General features: G+C 53.0%; 1 protein-coding gene across 1 annotated transcript in view; it reads left to right on the top strand.

Moving 5' to 3' along the window:
- LYPLAL1 (lysophospholipase like 1) overlaps window positions 1-15,032 on the top strand; it is a 59,852-nt gene extending 44,820 nt beyond the window's left edge. The window contains exons 3-5 of the mRNA XM_075594919.1: window positions 7,079-7,200; window positions 10,930-11,045; window positions 13,280-15,032. Of these exons, the coding sequence (XP_075451034.1) occupies window positions 7,079-7,200; window positions 10,930-11,045; window positions 13,280-13,531 (490 nt within the window). The 3' untranslated portion in view covers window positions 13,532-15,032. The remainder of the gene's footprint in view (window positions 1-7,078; window positions 7,201-10,929; window positions 11,046-13,279) is intronic.
- The last annotated feature ends 841 nt before the right edge of the window (window positions 15,033-15,873 follow it).

Genomic DNA, 15,873 nt, shown 5'->3' with positions numbered 1-15,873 from the left:
TCTCTCCCTCCCCGCCCTCTCCCTCCCCTCACCCTCCCCGCACACCCTCTCTCTCCCTGTGCCCTCTCTCTCCTCGCACCCTATCTCTCTCCCCGCGCTCTCTCTTTCCCCGCACCCTCTGTCTCCTCTCTCTCTCTCGCTGCACCCTCTCTCTCTCTCCCCGCGCCCTCTCTCTCTCCTCCCCCGCGCCCTCTCTCTCTCTCCCCGCGCCCTCTCTCTCTCTCCCCGCGCCCTCTCTCTCTCCCCGCGCCCTCTCTCTCTCCCCGCGCCCTCTCTCTCTCCCCGCGCCCTCTCTCTCTCCCCGCGCCCTCTCTCTCCCAGCAGCCTCTCCTCCACACCCTCCCTCCCACACCCTCTCCTTTCCCCGCCCCCCTCTCTCCCTCCCCGCACACCCTCTCTCTCCCTTTCCCTGTGCCCTTTCTCTCCCCGCACCCTGTCTCTCTCCCGCGCTCTCTCTTTCCCCGCACCCTCTGTCTCCTCTCTCTCACTCTCGCCGCAACCTCTCTTTCTCCTGTGCCCTCTCTCTCTCCCCGTGCCCTCTCTCCCGCGCCCTGTCTCTCTCTCGCCCTCCCCTCACCCTCCACGCACCCTCTCCCTCCCCGCACCCTCTCTCTCCCTCCCCGCACCCTCTCTCTCCCTCCCCGCACACCCTCTCTCTCCTCTCCCTGTGCCCTCTGTCTCCTCTCTCTCGCCGCGCCCCCTCTCTCTCGCCGCGCCCTCTCTCTCTCGCCGCGCCCTCTCTCTCTCGCCGCGCCCTCTCTCTCTCGCCGCGCCCTCTCTCTCGCCGCGCCCTCTCTCTCGCCGCGCCCTCTCTCTCGCCGCTCCCTCTCTCTCGCCGCTCCCTCTCTCTCGCCGCTCCCTCTCTCTCTCGCCGCGCCCTCTCTCTCTCGCCGCGCCCTCTCTCTCTCGCCGCGCCCTCTCTCTCTCCCTGTGCCCTCTCTCTCTCTCCCCGCGCCCTCTCTCTCTCCCCGCGCCCTCTCTCTCTCTCCCCGCGCCCTCTCTCTCTCTCCCCGCGCCCTCTCTCTCTCCGCGCCTTCTCTCTCTCTCCGCGCCTTCTCTCTCTCTCCGCGCCCTCTCTCTCTCTCCCCGCGCCCTCTCTCTCTCCCCGCGCCCTCTCTCTCCCCGCGCCCTCTCTCCTCTCCCCGCGCCCTCTCTCTCTCCCCGCGCCCTCTCTCTCTCCCCGTGCCCTCTCTCCCCCGTGCCCTCTCTCCCCGTGCCCTCTCTCCCCGTGCCCTCTCTCTCTCCCCGTGCCCTCTCTCTCCCGTGCCCTCTCTCTCTCCTCTCCCCGTGCCCTCTCTCTCTCCCCGAGCCCTCCTCTCTCTCTCCCCGAGCCCTCTCTCTCTCTCCCCCGAGCCCTCTCTCTCTCTCCCCGAGCCCTCTCTCTCTCTCCCCGCGCCTCTCTCTCTCCCGCGCCCTCTCTCTCCCCGCGCCCTATCTCTCTCCCCGCGCCCTCTCTCTCCCCGCGCCCTATCTCTCTCTCTCCCCGTGCCCTCTCTCTCCCCCGTGCCCTCTCTCTCTCTCCCCGCGCCCTCTCTCTCTCTCCCCGCGCCCTTTCTCTCTCTCCCCGCGCCCTTTCTCTCTCTCCCCGCGCCTTTCTCTCTCTCCCCGCGCCCTTTCTCTCTCTCCCCGCGCCCTCTCTCTCTCCCCGCGCCCTCTCTCTCTCTCCCCGCGCCCTCTCTCTCTCTCCCCCCGCCCTCTCTCTCTCTCCCCGCGCCCTCTCTCTCTCTCCCCGCGCCCTCTCTCTCTCTCTCCCCGCGCCCTCTCTCTCCCCGCGCCCTCTCTCTCTCCCCGCGCCCTCTCTCTCTCTCCCCGCGCCCTCTCTCTCTCCGCGCCTTCCTCTCTCTCTCCGCGCCTTCTCTCTCTCTCCGCGCCCTCTCTCTCTCCCCGCGCCCTCTCTCTCTCCCCGCGCCCTCTCTCTCCCCGCGCCCTCTCTCTCTCCCCGCGCCCTCTCTCTCTCCCCCGCGCCCTCTCTCTCTCCCCGCGCCCTCTCTCTCTCCCCGCGCCCTCTCTCTCTCCCCGTGCCCTCTCTCCCCGTGCCCTCTCTCCCCGTGCCCTCTCTCCCCGTGCCCTCTCTCTCTCCCCGTGCCCTCTCTCTCCCCGTGCCCTCTCTCTCTCTCCCCGTGCCCTCTCTCTCTCCCCGAGCCTCTCTCTCTCTCCCCGAGCCCTCTCTCTCTCTCCCCGAGCCCTCTCTCTCTCTCCCCGAGCCCTCTCTCTCTCTCCCCGAGCCCTCTCTCTCTCTCCCCGCGCCCTCTCTCTCTCCCCGCGCCCTCTCTCTCCCCGCGCCCTATCTCTCTCCCCCCGCGCCCTCTCTCTCCCCGCGCCCTATCTCTCTCTCTCCCCGTGCCCTCTCTCTCCCCGTGCCCTCTCTCTCTCTCCCCGCGCCCTCTCTCTCCCCGCGCCCTCTCTCTCTCTCCCCCGCGCCCTCTCTCTCTCTCTCCCCGCGCCCTTTCTCTCTCTCCCCGCGCCCCTTTCTCTCTCTCCCCGCGCCCTTTCTCTCTCTCCCCGCGCCCTCTCTCTCTCCCCGCGCCCTCTCTCTCTCTCCCCGCGCCCTCTCTCTCTCTCCCCCCGCCCTCTCTCTCTCTCCCCGCGCCCTCTCTCTCTCTCTCCCGCGCCCTCTCTCTCCCGCGCCCTCTCTCTCTCCCCGCCCCTGCGCCCTCTCTCTCTCCCCGCCCCTGCGCCCTCTCTCTCTCCCCGCCCCCGCGCCCTCCTCTCTCTCCCCGCCCCCGCGCCCTCTCTCTCTCCCCGCGCCCTCTCTCTCTCCCCGCGCCCTCTCTCTCTCCCCGCGCCCTCTCTCTCTCCCCGCGCCCTCTCTCTCTCCCCGCGCCCTCTCTCTCTCTCCCCGCGCCCTCTCTCTCCCCGCGCCCTCTCTCTCTCTCCCCGCGCCCTCATCTCTCCCCGCGCCCTCTCTCTCTCTCCCCGCGCCCTCTCTCTCTCTCCCTGCGCCATCTCTCTCTCCCAGCACCCTCTCTCTCTCTCCCCGCACCCTCTCTCTCTCTCCCCGCGCCCTCTCTCTCCCCGCGCCCTCTCTCTCCCCGGGCCGTCTCTCTCTCTCCCCGCACCCTCTCTCTCTCCCCGCGCCCTCTCTCTCTCCCCGCGCCCTCTCTCTCTCCCCGCGCCCTCTCTCTCTCCCCGCGCCCTCTCTCTCTCTCCCCGCGCCCTCTCTCTCTCTCCCCGCGCCCTCTCTCTCTCTCCCCGCGCCCTCTCTCTCTCTCCCCGCGCCCCTCTCTCCTCTCTCCCCGCGCCCTCTCTCTCTCTCCCCGCGCCCTCGCTCTCTCTCTCCCCGCACCCTCTCCCTCCCGCACCCTCTCCCTCCCACACCCTTTCTCTCCCTCCCGCACCCTCTCCCTCCCGCACCCTCTCTCTCCCTCCCCGCCCTCTCTCTCTCCCCCCCGCCCTCTCTCTCTCCCCGCACCCTCTCTCCCTCCCCGCACCCTCTCTCTCCCTCCGCACCCTCTCTCTCCCCCTCCCCGCCCTCCCTCACCCTCCCCTCACCCTCCCCGCACACCCTCTCTCTCCCTGTGCCCTCTCTCTCCTCGCACCCTATCTCTCTCCCCGCGCTCTCTCTTTCCCCGCACCCCTCTGTCTCCTCTCTCTCTCTCGCTGCACCTCTCTCTCTCTCCCCGCGCCCTCTCTCTCTCTCCCCGCGCCCCTCTCTCTCTCTCCCCGCGCCCTCTCTCTCTCTCCCCGCGCCCTCTCTCTCTCTCCCGCGCCCCTCTCTCTCTCCCCGCGCCCTCTCTCTCTCCCCGCGCCCCTCTCTCTCTCCCCGCGCCCTCTCTCTCCCACAGCCTCTCCCTCCCACACCCTCTCCCTCCCACACCCTCTCTTTCCCCGCCCCCTCTCTCCCTCCCCGCACACCCTCTCTCTCCCTTTCCCTGTGCCCTTTCTCTCCCGCACCCTGTCTCTCTCCCCGCGCTCTCTCTTTCCCCGCACCCTCTGTCTCCTCTCTCTCACTCTCGCCGCAACCTCTCTTTCTCCCTGTGCCCTCTCTCTCTCCCCGTGCCCTCTCTCCCCGCGCCCTGTCTCTCTCTCGCCCGCCCTCCCCTCACCCTCCACGCACCCTCTCCCTCCCCGCACCCTCTCTCTCCCTCCCCGCACCCTCTCTCTCTCTCTCCCTCCCCGCACACCCTCTCTCTCCCTCTCCCTGTGCCCTCTGTCTCCTCTCTCTCGCCGCGCCCCCTCTCTCTCGCCGCGCCCTCTCTCGCCGCGCCCTCTCTCTCTCGCCGCGCCCTCTCTCTCGCCGCGCCCTCTCTCTCGCCGCGCCCTCTCTCTCGCCGCTCCCTCTCTCTCTCGCCGCGCCCTCTCTCTCTCGCCGCGCCCTCTCTCTCTCCCTGTGCCCTCTCTCTCTCTCCCCGCGCCCTCTCTCTCTCCCCGCGCCCTCTCTCTCTCTCCCCGCGCCCTCTCTCTCTCTCCCCGCGCCCTCTCTCTCTCCGCGCCCTCTCTCTCCGCGCCTTCTCTCTCTCTCCGCGCCCTCTCTCTCTCTCCCCGCGCCCTCTCTCTCTCCCCGCGCCCTCTCTCTCCCCGCGCCCTCTCTCTCCCCGCGCCCTCTCTCTCTCCCCGCGCCCTCTCTCTCTCCCCGTGCCCTCTCTCCCCGTGCCCTCTCTCCCCGTGCCCTCTCTCCCCGTGCCCTCTCTCCCCGTGCCCTCTCTCCCCGTGCCCTCTCTCTCTCCCCGTGCCCTCTCTCTCCCCGTGCCCTCTCTCTCTCTCCCCGTGCCCTCTCTCTCTCCCCGAGCCCTCTCTCTCTCTCCCCGAGCCCTCTCTCTCTCTCCCCGAGCCCTCTCTCTCTCTCCCCGAGCCCTCTCTCTCTCTCCCCGCGCCCTCTCTCTCTCCCCGCGCCCTCTCTCTCCCCGCGCCCTCTCTCTCCCCGCGCCCTATCTCTCTCCCCGCGCCCTCTCTCTCCCCGCGCCCTATCTCTCTCTCTCCCCGTGCCCTCTCTCTCCCCGTGCCCTCTCTCTCTCTCCCCGTGCCCTCTCTCTCCCCGCGCCCTCTCTCTCTCTCCCCGCGCCCTCTCTCTCTCTCCCCGCGCCCTCTCTCTCTCTCCCCGCGCCCTCTCTCTCTCTCCCCGCGCCCTCTCTCTCTCTCCCCGCGCCCTCTCTCTCTCTCCCCGCGCCCTCTCTCTCTCCCCCCGCGCCCTCTCTCTCTCCCCCCGCGCCCTCTCTCTCTCCCCGCGCCCTCTCTCTCCCCGCGCCCTCTCTCTCCCCGCGCCCTCTCTCTCCCGCACCCTCTCTCTCTCCCCGCGCCCTCACTCCCCGCGCCCTCTCTCTCTCTCCCCGCACCCTCTCTCTCTCCCCGCGCCCTCTCTCTCTCCCCGCGCCCTCTCTCTCCCCGCGCCCTCTCTCTCCCCGCGCCCTCTCTCTCCCCGCGCCCTCTCTCTCCCCGCGCCCTCTCTCTCCCCGCGCCCTCTCTCTCCCCGCGCCCTCTCTCTCCCCGCGCCCTCTCTCTCCCCGCGCCCTCTCTCTCCCCGCGCCCTCTCTCTCCCCGCGCCCTCTCTCTCCCCGCGCCCTCTCTCTCTCTCCCCACGCCCTCTCTCTCTCCCCGCACCGTCTCTCTCTCTCCCCGCACCCTCTCTCTCTCTCCCCGCACCCTCTCTCTCTCTCCCCGCACCCTCTCTCTCCCTCCCGCACCCTCTCTCTCCCTCCCGCACCCTCTCTCTCCCTCCCCGCCCTCTCTCTCTCCCTCCCCGCCCTCTCTCTCTCCCCGCACCCTCTCTCCCTCCCCGCACCCTATCTCACCCTACCCGCACCCTCTCTCCCTCTCCCTGTGCCCTCTCTCTCCTCGCACCCTATCTCTCTCCCCGCGCTCTCTCTTTCCCCGCACCCTCTGTCTCCTCTCTCTCTCTCTCGCTGCACCCTCTCTCGCCGCACCCTCTCTCTCTCCCCGTGCCCTCTCCCCGCACCCTGTCTCTCTCCCTCCCTGTGCCCTCTCCCTCCCCTCACCCTCCCCGCACCCTCTCTCTCCCTCCCCGCACCCTCTCTCTCCCTCCCCGCACACCCTCTCTCTCCCTCTCCCTGTGCCCTCTCTCTCCCCGCACCCTGTCTCTCTCCCCGCACCCTCTGTCTCCTCTCTCTCTCGCCGCACCCTCTCTCTCGCCGCACCCTCTCTCTCTCCCCGCGCCCTCTCTCTCTCCCCGTGCCCTCTCTCCCCGTGCCCTCTCTCCCCGTGCCCTCTCTCTCGCCGCGCCCTCTCTCTCTCCCCGCGCCCTGTCTCTCTCTCTCCCCTCACCCTCTCTCCCGCCCCGCACACCCTCTCTCTCCCTCTCCCTGTGCCCTCTCTCTCCCCGCACCCTGTCTCTCTCCCCGCACCCTCTGACTCCTCTCTCTCTCGCCGCACACTCTCTCTCTCGCGCACCTTCCCTCTCTCCCCGTGCCCTCTCTCTCCCCGCACCCTCTCTCTCCCCGCATCCTGTCTCTCTCCCGCACCCTCTCTGCCCCCCTTCTCTCCCCCCCTTCTCTCCCCCCGCACCCTCTCCTCCCCTTCTCTCCCCCCGCACCCTTTCCCCTCTCTCTCCCCCCGCACCCTCTCCCTTCTCTCTCCCCTCTCTCTCTCCCCCTGCACCCTCTCCCCTCTCTCTCCCCCCCCCCCACACCCTCTCTCTCTCCCTGTACCCTCTCTCTCTCTCTCCCCCCACACCCTCTCTCTCTCTCCCACCATCAATCTTTCCCCCACTATCCCCGCTCTCTCCCTTTTCCTCCCTTTCTCCCTCTCGGCCAAACAATCTCCAGGCCGCATCACAAAGTTGCAGCCCGCATGTTTGATAGACCTGTTCTACAGATTGTTTTTTTCATGGGAGTAGAGACAATTTTGAGATAATGTTCTATATTATGTCATAGACTGTACCTTTTTGTTTTGTATTTCTAGAACTACAGTATACATAATATATGAGAAATCAAAATACATTTCAGTAGATAATTCTATCACTTAGATTTTATGATACACACTGGCCTTCAGTTTGAAATTCCCACTTGATTTCCAGTAGCGACTTGCCTCATGAAATAAACATTTGTGTGATAGATATTTAAAGATGTGCTACATAGTTGATAGATAACAAACCTTATCGAAGACGATTGGAATGAACTCATAGGAACAGTCTGACCAGCACATTACTTATGTCATCATTTGGGGAAAAACTAGCTACTGCCAGGAAATGGCCTTTTAGTCTTGCTAAGACATTACGAAACGCTGAACAGGAACCCCTCAAAGATGGTAAGCCTTTTTTTTTTTTTCTTTTTGCTTTTTTGTCAGTAGTGCCAGGGAAGACACATATTATTCTTACTGAGCACACTAGAAAGAAATGAAAGCAATCCCTTTTAAGCATGTGTTTTATGCATCATGTCAAACTAGACATTGAAATACTATCTTCGTGAATCATAACATTTTGCCACAAACTATAAATATTCATTGAAATCACTGTCTCCGAAGAATTTACTATAGACTCTACCTAGGGACTGCAGTGTTATTAAGTGATACATTGCAGGTTTTTCCATGGAAAATTTAATTCAAAGAGGTAGCCTTTTGTACAAAGTCTTCATTTTTTTAATTTTTTTTTTTGTAGTACGAACCACATGAAAGTGCAATGACCTAATATTCTACTCTGGAGGTGACTGCATTGTAAAAGATTGCTAGTGAGTCATTGCAGCTATATTTGCCAGGTTGTGACTAACTGGGTGCAAAATGTAGATTCAGTCTTCTCAGAAGTAGTAATGAGATTTCAATGAGCATATTATTTGAACCTCCTATGAAATACTGTGTATAAAATGTACATGATTGTGTAATGGGTATGCTGGTGCTTTTTTTCATTGCTAGATCTTGTTTTGCCCTCCCAGTGCACTCTCGCACAGAAAAGCAGACACACAAGAAACGTTTCAGGAAAAAGGCTTTATTTTGTACCTTTAAAAAAAAAAAAAAGTGTGCCTTTTTCGTGATGTACACAAAAAGTCTAATTTTTTTTCAAGTGTGAAGTACACTAGATTTACGTTTTTCCCGCAATCGGGTGAAAATGTTGACCTCTAATTTTCAGCATGTATCAGAAAATTACATTTGCAAAAAGTCTCAAAGTTTAGAATGCCTAAGGAATTGCCAATCTAGACACTAAGTATCTCTACATTTTCTAAATTAATACTATATACATTAACTACCGTAGAGCCCATGAAAAAAAGTCTAATTGATAACTGCGAGAGATATCGCATGCAGTAATGCAGGAACACCTCTTAGTAATTCATTCTCGCATTAACTGCCATTCCAAACATGTAGTGCATTTAGCACTACGTAATTGTGGAAAGGTTTATGTGAGATGCAGTATTCGAACTTTCAGACAGTGTTTCTATAAACACCTGCATGCAATTGATAAAAAGAATCTGGCTTATACCACTGCTTCACAGGTATTGGAAACACATGATGGTGATAAAAGTTCTTTAAATATAGTTTCTATAGAAAATGTTACATGTGGTGCAAGTGGTAGTAACAGACACTTTAAGTCCCAAGGGCCTTAATAAAGAGGTTAATCAGATATTTTTTAAATCTAATTTCCATGTATGGTTTTGTTTATAGATTAGTTTAATGAAACTAAGGGCCTCATGCAGAGAGCAGCGAATTAAAAAATTGGAGAGTTTAATAAAAAGTAGCTTTTTTGGAGAGTTTTATTCTCCATATGCAGAAATGTGTGAATTCTGCAATGTTTGGCATTAATGCGTGTGGCGAGTTAGAATTGGAGAGATGCGCGCTGCAGAAATGTGTTAAAAAAAATCGCGCATTTTTTTTAACACATTTCCTATAGGCGGCGAGCTCCATCTACTTGCCAACTTTTCTTGGCGAGGCAAATAGTAGCAAATCGCGCCATTTTCTTGGCGCGAACAGCCGCTAGATGCAGTTCGCGGCTCTCTGAATTAGGATATTTTTAAAACTGGCGAGATGTAAGTTCTCGCCAGCCGCGCGGCGAGATTTTGAAAAAGAAAAAAAAAATGGTGCGTTTTCCGTAACTCGCCATTTTCGGCAGTTTTCTGCGCGAATTTCCCCAAAAAATGGCGAGATTTGAAATAGCGCTGCTCTCTGCATGAGGCCCTAAGAGTCTCTCTATTGGTGTAATTTAACTGGATGTGATCTCTCTCTCCGTGTGTCTGTGTGTTTTATACACATATATACATACAAAACATGCACACACACACACACACACACACACTTAGTAAAGTTATGGTGGGTAAAAAAAGTGACACAAACCCTCCACAATAAAGCATATAGCGAATGGAAAGATTACTGTATGCTCATTTGCATGTCTTAGGTCTGCAACCCCGCCTTTCACCACTATCACACAGCACTTTCACTGCAGCAAGGGATTCTGGGAAATGCTAAGTGTAGTGAAACCTATCCCTGCTTTGCAGTAGTCCAGGTGCGAGGACACAAAGGCATGGATAAGCATACAGATGCAGCCACCAGTATTAGAACACTTGCCTTGGAAAATCTGGGGCAATCTCACAGTAAATGACTCAAACTGAATGGGACTGCAGGGACCCCCGCTGTGTTAATCCGATGGGCCATTAACATTCTCACAGAAATGTTGAGGCATTTACTGTTGTATTCCTTCGTTTTTACCCAGGCAAGTGTTCTGATTCTGGTGGCTGCATCTGTATTAATATCCTCTGGGAGGTGGGAGGTGGGAGGCGGGAGGGGAGTATCAAGTGCTTAATCCTGGCTATGTTCTTTAGCTGGAAGAATGAAGATTTGATCACTGCTGACACCTGATGTTTAAGGGTCAAGTCACAGTCAAAGACAACACCAAGATTCTGCACATGGACAGAGTTTAGCAGCTGGGAACCACCAAGGCATAAGGCCGAGTCCATAGAAGGACAGGCCGTGCTGAGCCGTGTGGACGCTCAGCGCTGAGCCCCTGCATCCTCAATGAGGATGCCTTGAGAGGGGGCTCACGCGAGCGTGCGGAGGCTTTGGAGTTTTCAGCCGAGCGCCATGCTGTTTTTCAGCGCGCTGTCGGCTGAAAACATCCAATTAGCCTGAAGCAGCGTCAATGTCACGGCGCCGTGACGTTGACGTCAGTGCATCGCGGGCGATTGGCCCAGCGACGTCACTGCCCCGCCTCCAACCACCTCCCCCCCCCCCCCCGGCTCCCTTCGCGCACGCTGGCTCGCCTGCAAGTCCGTGGAATCGCGCTGACTTAAGCAGGCGAGCCTCAGCGTTAGCGCGACTCCGCTCTCCCCACCCCTCTATAGCCCGGGCCTAAGACCAATTTGTTGATTTAGCTAGATTTAAGCACAGACTTAAAGGATCATTACCTTCAAAAAGCCTGTTGTGTGTGTTTTTTTTTTATAATCAGTTGTGTAGTATTAGAATAACTTTACTGCGACGTCCCTCCCCCCCGCCCCCTGCTGTATGCTTTTTTTTTAAATGAGTTTTAATGTATTCAGCTTCTTTGGGTTCTTATAGCAACCATTTAGAAAAGCACAGCACTTCCTCTTTTGACATAGGCGGATATATTGGGTTCCTGGGGAAGCAGGATATTTGCCAATCGATTGGCAGCTTAGATAATTACATTGCCTTAAAGGTATAGAACTAATGCATTTATTAGAACAAATACAAAAAAAATTAGAAGCGGAAACTCACCTTAAGTCTCCTTTTTATATTATTTTTGCTGTAATTGTAAATGTTTGGGTTTTATTGCTTCTTGGTAAACAGGCAATTAAACTGTTGAAATCTATAACCGTGGGAATTACCTATTATGCTGCATGCTAAATCATATGCAAGTCTGAAACCTCTTATGCTGCATTAAGTGACGTATCCGTGTGAAACTACAATTTCCTCTGAGTATTGAATATATTTTCCTGAAATTAGGTTCTAAACGTTACCGTCTTTTTATTCATGTAGCATATAAAAGTCCAAGAATACTTATCAAATGTATTTTTAATGTAAATTTTCTTTATTTTGCAGGTGGGTTTTCAATGGGAGGAGCCATGGCGATGCAGTTAGCTTATAGATATCACAAGGATGTAGCTGGAGTATTTGCTCTTTCTAGTTTTCTCAATAAATCCTCAGCTGTATATCAGGTAATTGTATATTACATATCCAGATCAAATCATTCATATCATACCTGCAATATTTTATATTGTTTCTACCATGTCATCTGAGCTGATTTCCTCCTGCTTCTTTGAGAGAGAATAAAATTAAAGAAGCGGCAGGAATTCAGATCAGAGGATAAGTAAACATTTTTTTAAATTAGAATACTTCCCTAATCCGGGGGTTTCCGTGGCATGATGGCCAAACACCCATTTAAATGAATTAGAACAATGTTAAGATATGCAGGCTTTTATGAGTATGATATAAGAAATGCTTAAAATGGGTGAAATGGTTGGTCTTCATCATTTGGATGTGTGTTGACCTTGTGTTTTTTAATTGTAAATTAAGCGGATCCAAGATTAATACTTTATTATCTCAGTTCTTTATTTTATCTTGATAGCCAATTACAAAATGCAATTGCAAGCTCCATTGAATGAGTTAATGGGAATGACAATGTCTCTGCAATTTTGTTTACCAATGTGGCAGTGATTTTCTGCCGTTAATTGATGTCCATTAATTTGACTCCTACTTAGATTTGACTTTCTTTCTTTCTTTCTTTGTTCCTCCTATTCCAGTACAAACAAATTAGGATTAAGCCCTCCCAATTGGGTGTAGGACAAACATTTTAACGAATCGGGTTCCATAAGCCTTTCTGCCGCACAGCAGTTATTTGTGTCCTATTTTGTTTTATTTTTCTGGTGTATCTTGGTATAAGACAGGGGGGCGCAAGATTTTCTAGGGGGGGTGCGGCAGTTACAGAGGCCCTGTGCCTTTCCCCAAGGCATTTAAATTAAAGGCCGGGGGAGGCGTGAGGCCTCTAACATCCTTTACCTGCTGCTAGCCGGTTCTTAGGCGACAGGGCATAAAATGACGCTGTGGGGTCACGTGACGTCACATGACCTGCCGCGTCATTTGACGCTGGGTCGCAGGAGAGGGGTGGCGCGAACACTGGGGCTTCGAGATGGGGGGGGCGTAGGTCAAACACTTTGCGCACTCCTGGTATCGGGTACCTCAGGCTTCCCTATTGCCGGGCAAATGAGAATATTTCCCACTAGTGCCACCATAGACATTTGCCCATTAGGAAGCAAGAAGGAGTGGGCTTATCCATGGTCCTAGCAATTGTGTTGAAATTTGCCCCGCATGTGTGGTTATCAGTGGCAAGCTATGCCCTTTTGATTACCTGAATATTATTACTATTATTGCTTCTGCTGCTGTTTTGGGTTATGTCAAAATTAAGTGAGATGGCCATGGATATAGAAACAAGCCACGATAGTGCTGCCCAGTATTCCAAAGGCATGCTTGCCTTCTATTATCTATTGGCTCCTCAATGAGCATGTGCACTTCAGGAGCAGGTGGGTGGCTTACATATTGTTCCCTTTTAGGTTCTGCAGGTAAAAAAAAAAACAAGGCTCTTGTTGTTCTTAACTTTGGCGTAGCCTCAATATTTAGCATGAGACTTCAATTTAGGCTAATTAGCCAGTTACAGTAGTTCAGAGTGACCTTTTGGATTCCATATTGCGAGTGAGCTAGGCTGAGCCCTGTTGAGGTGTCGAGCGCTGTGAGCGCTTTTTGTTTTGTGTTGAGGTATTTTCTATGGATGATGGTCTTTTTTTATTTATTTTTTTCCACCGCAGTTGTTAGTACTGGCATAGGAGGGACAAAATGAGGAGTTTTTCCTCAATTCCTTTTGTTCTAGCCCCTCCATGCCAGTACAATTTTCTCTCCCTAGTGGAATTTCTTTTTTTCTTTTACTATACCGTTTTCTTCTTTGGTTTTTCCGCTAAATGGATAATGGCTGTCAAGAGAGCCTAATAGGTGCTGATGGAACCTTATTTGTTAAGTTTTATCCTATCCTCAATTAGTCAGGACTTAATCCCGATTTGTTTGTATTGACATAGAGGGACTAAGAAAAAAGAATGGGAATTTATTGCATTTAAAAAAATTAATTTGCTTGATTTTGGCTTTCTCTTTCGATTATCTGAATTTAGTAGGCAATATGGTTTTGGTGCAAAAAAATATTTATTTTTTTTCTTACAAGCTGGCCAAAAATATCTACTCTATGTTTTCGTAAATACCATACCTGAAATCTGTTGTAAATAAAACGAAGAGTTTTGTTCCTTTAAAAAGTCAAACTGTTTAATGCCGGTGATTTGACATATGTATCTAGAGTGCATATACAGTTTAGCTACCAAAATAGCTTATTTTATTTATTTATTCCCAACAGGAGCTTCAAGAAACTCAAAGTTCGCTGCCCGAATTATTCCAGTGTCATGGGGGTGCAGACGAGTTAGTTTTGCATTCATGGGGTGAAGAGACTAACTTGATGTTAAAATCTCTTGGTGTAACTTCATCATTTCACAGCTTTCCAAATCTCTATCATGAACTCAGCAAACCAGAGCTTGAGAAATTAAGATGCTGGATTTTAAATAAACTGCCAGATGAAAAAGCAGGAATATCAGAGAGGCCAGGACTGTAAATAAAGATTTATCAGAAATAAAATTGCTTTCTTTTTATGTTCTACACTTTTTCACTTGAATAATACTGAAACGTTGCTTATTTTTCTAATGTGGATGTTAACTGTAGTAGCCCTACATTTTCATGGAAGATTGCTTGATATTGGCTTTAAGAATAAGTACATGCAAACCAAAATCGACATGTTTTATTAAATATACTGTATTGTCACATTTTACTACTGTATGTACTTAAGAAATCGATGAGAAATTAAATGTTACTCTAAAAATGTAAGCGTCCTTCAGGCATATATTTTACGGGAAAATATGAACAGGTTTTTATTTCAGCAGAGGTCCTGAAAAGCAAAGGGCAATATTTCTTCTTCAACATACTGTAGGCTCATAATGATGTCATAGTTATCAAAAGCCCCCTTACATGCCAAAGAATCGAGGAGACAGGTAGAGATTAGAGAACTCTTGTTGGAATGGAGGGCAGGTCCTGCTCTGCACACTGTAACAGAACACAAATGGTCTAACCCCATCCTACAGCTAGCCCCTTGTTTTAAATGTAAATAATTTTAGGAGTTTAAAAGAAAAAGGTTAAATCCACCAGGATTTTGGCCACTTAAATGTGCCACTATTAAATCAGTGCATCAAGGAATTGTATAAAACCAAATACAGTATATACTGGATATCTCAGGTAACAGCTAGGAGACCAGAATTAAGAATTTACAGAAATCATTCCAAAGATTATAGTGGATTGAATAAGTTTAAGATTAATTGCACATATGGTGTTTGCCCTTTACTTTTGTACGGTGCTGTTTTAAAATCTATACGCAATAACAAAATGCTGGTATTTCTTCATTTTAAATCAGAAGTGACACGGGACAAAAGGCAACCACAATTATTTACCAACAGCGTTTTCCATTAAAACCACATTTGTCGTGCATTATGCTCAATAGAGAAGAAAAGGCTCCTTGTACATATGGTATGTTGGCTGTTAAGTCATTTGTCAAATCTTCTTCCATGATTATAAATTTCAGCATTCAAGTTTTTGACAGATAAAGAAACTTTATCTCTCAATAATACTTCATGATATATGGTATTCAAATTAAATTCTTACATGTGTTCTGAAAGATAGTAAATTGTAATTCCTTCCTTCTCTGTTGGATTCCTGTTCTTGACTGATGTATTTCTCTCCTACCCTTACTGTTATTCTTCCAAGTCTTTATACAGGGTAATACTACCTACGTAGACATTCCCTATTCTGAATATTTCTCTGTATAAGGCAGTGATTCCCAACCAGGGTTCCTTGAAGCAGTCTCAGGGGTTCCCCCTACGAACCACGCACCCCTCCCCTCCCAGAGCCCGCTCGCTCTCAAGACTGCAGGGTAGGAGCGCGCTTTAGCAGTGTGACTCGGCACTTCCGGTGCCTACTGCTAGCTAGAGCGAGCGCGTGCAGTCCTGCTTGCTCTGCCATTCTACTGCCTGCCGCTGCCTCCACCGCCGGCAACAGCAGGATACTAGTCTCTCCTCCTGCCTGAGGTAGGCATATGGGGGGGGTGATGATGAGAAATTCAGGGTGGCGGAGGGTGATTTGAGATACAGGGGGGTGATGATGTGAGATTCAGGGTGGCGGAGGGTGATTTGAGTTACAGGGGGGAGAGTGATGTGAGATGCAGGGGGGGGAGTGATGTGAGATGCAGAGGGGGAGAGTGATATGAGATGCAGGGGGTGGGTATATGAGGATGATGATATGGGGTGCTGGGGGAAATATGAGGATGATTGGTGCTGGGGGATATATGATGATGAGGGTGCTGGGGGAGATATGAGGATGATGATGATTTTACCCGTGCTGCCCGAATCTTTTTTCCTTGGAGCAGTTCGGTCCTCACTTTACAAGTTTAATATGTATTGGCGGGGGCGAGGTATTTTTATGTATTGCGGGGTGGGGTTACATGTATTTAGGGGGGTGGGGATTTTTGGTATGTATTTTGTAGGGAGAATTGAGTGAGAGTGGGGTAATTGACGGAAGGTAGGGGCGAGGGAGAGGAGGGAGTGAGGAAAAGGAGTAAGAGTGAGACGCAGGAGATAAATACATGCGAGGCGGGAGGGGGGGAGTGAGTGAGACGGAGGGGAGAGAAATACATAGGTAGAGGGTGGGAAATAGAGGGGGCTCGTGAGGTGAAATGTTGTGATTTACCCCTGTCGAAACCTAATGTGTCAGCCAGATAGGGGTTTCCCGAGATTTTTCAAAATACTTCAAGGGTTCCTCCAAACAAAAAAAGTTGGGAATCACTGGTATAAGGTCTTACATGTGTTTGTCTATCTGGCATATTTTATGAATAGCATTTGTCATATTAGGAAC

Source organism: Ascaphus truei, chromosome 4 (assembly GCF_040206685.1).
Source record: "Ascaphus truei isolate aAscTru1 chromosome 4, aAscTru1.hap1, whole genome shotgun sequence".
In the NCBI taxonomy this organism is placed as follows: Eukaryota; Metazoa; Chordata; class Amphibia; order Anura; family Ascaphidae; genus Ascaphus; species Ascaphus truei.
This window is presented reverse-complemented; position numbering and strand designations above follow the sequence as displayed.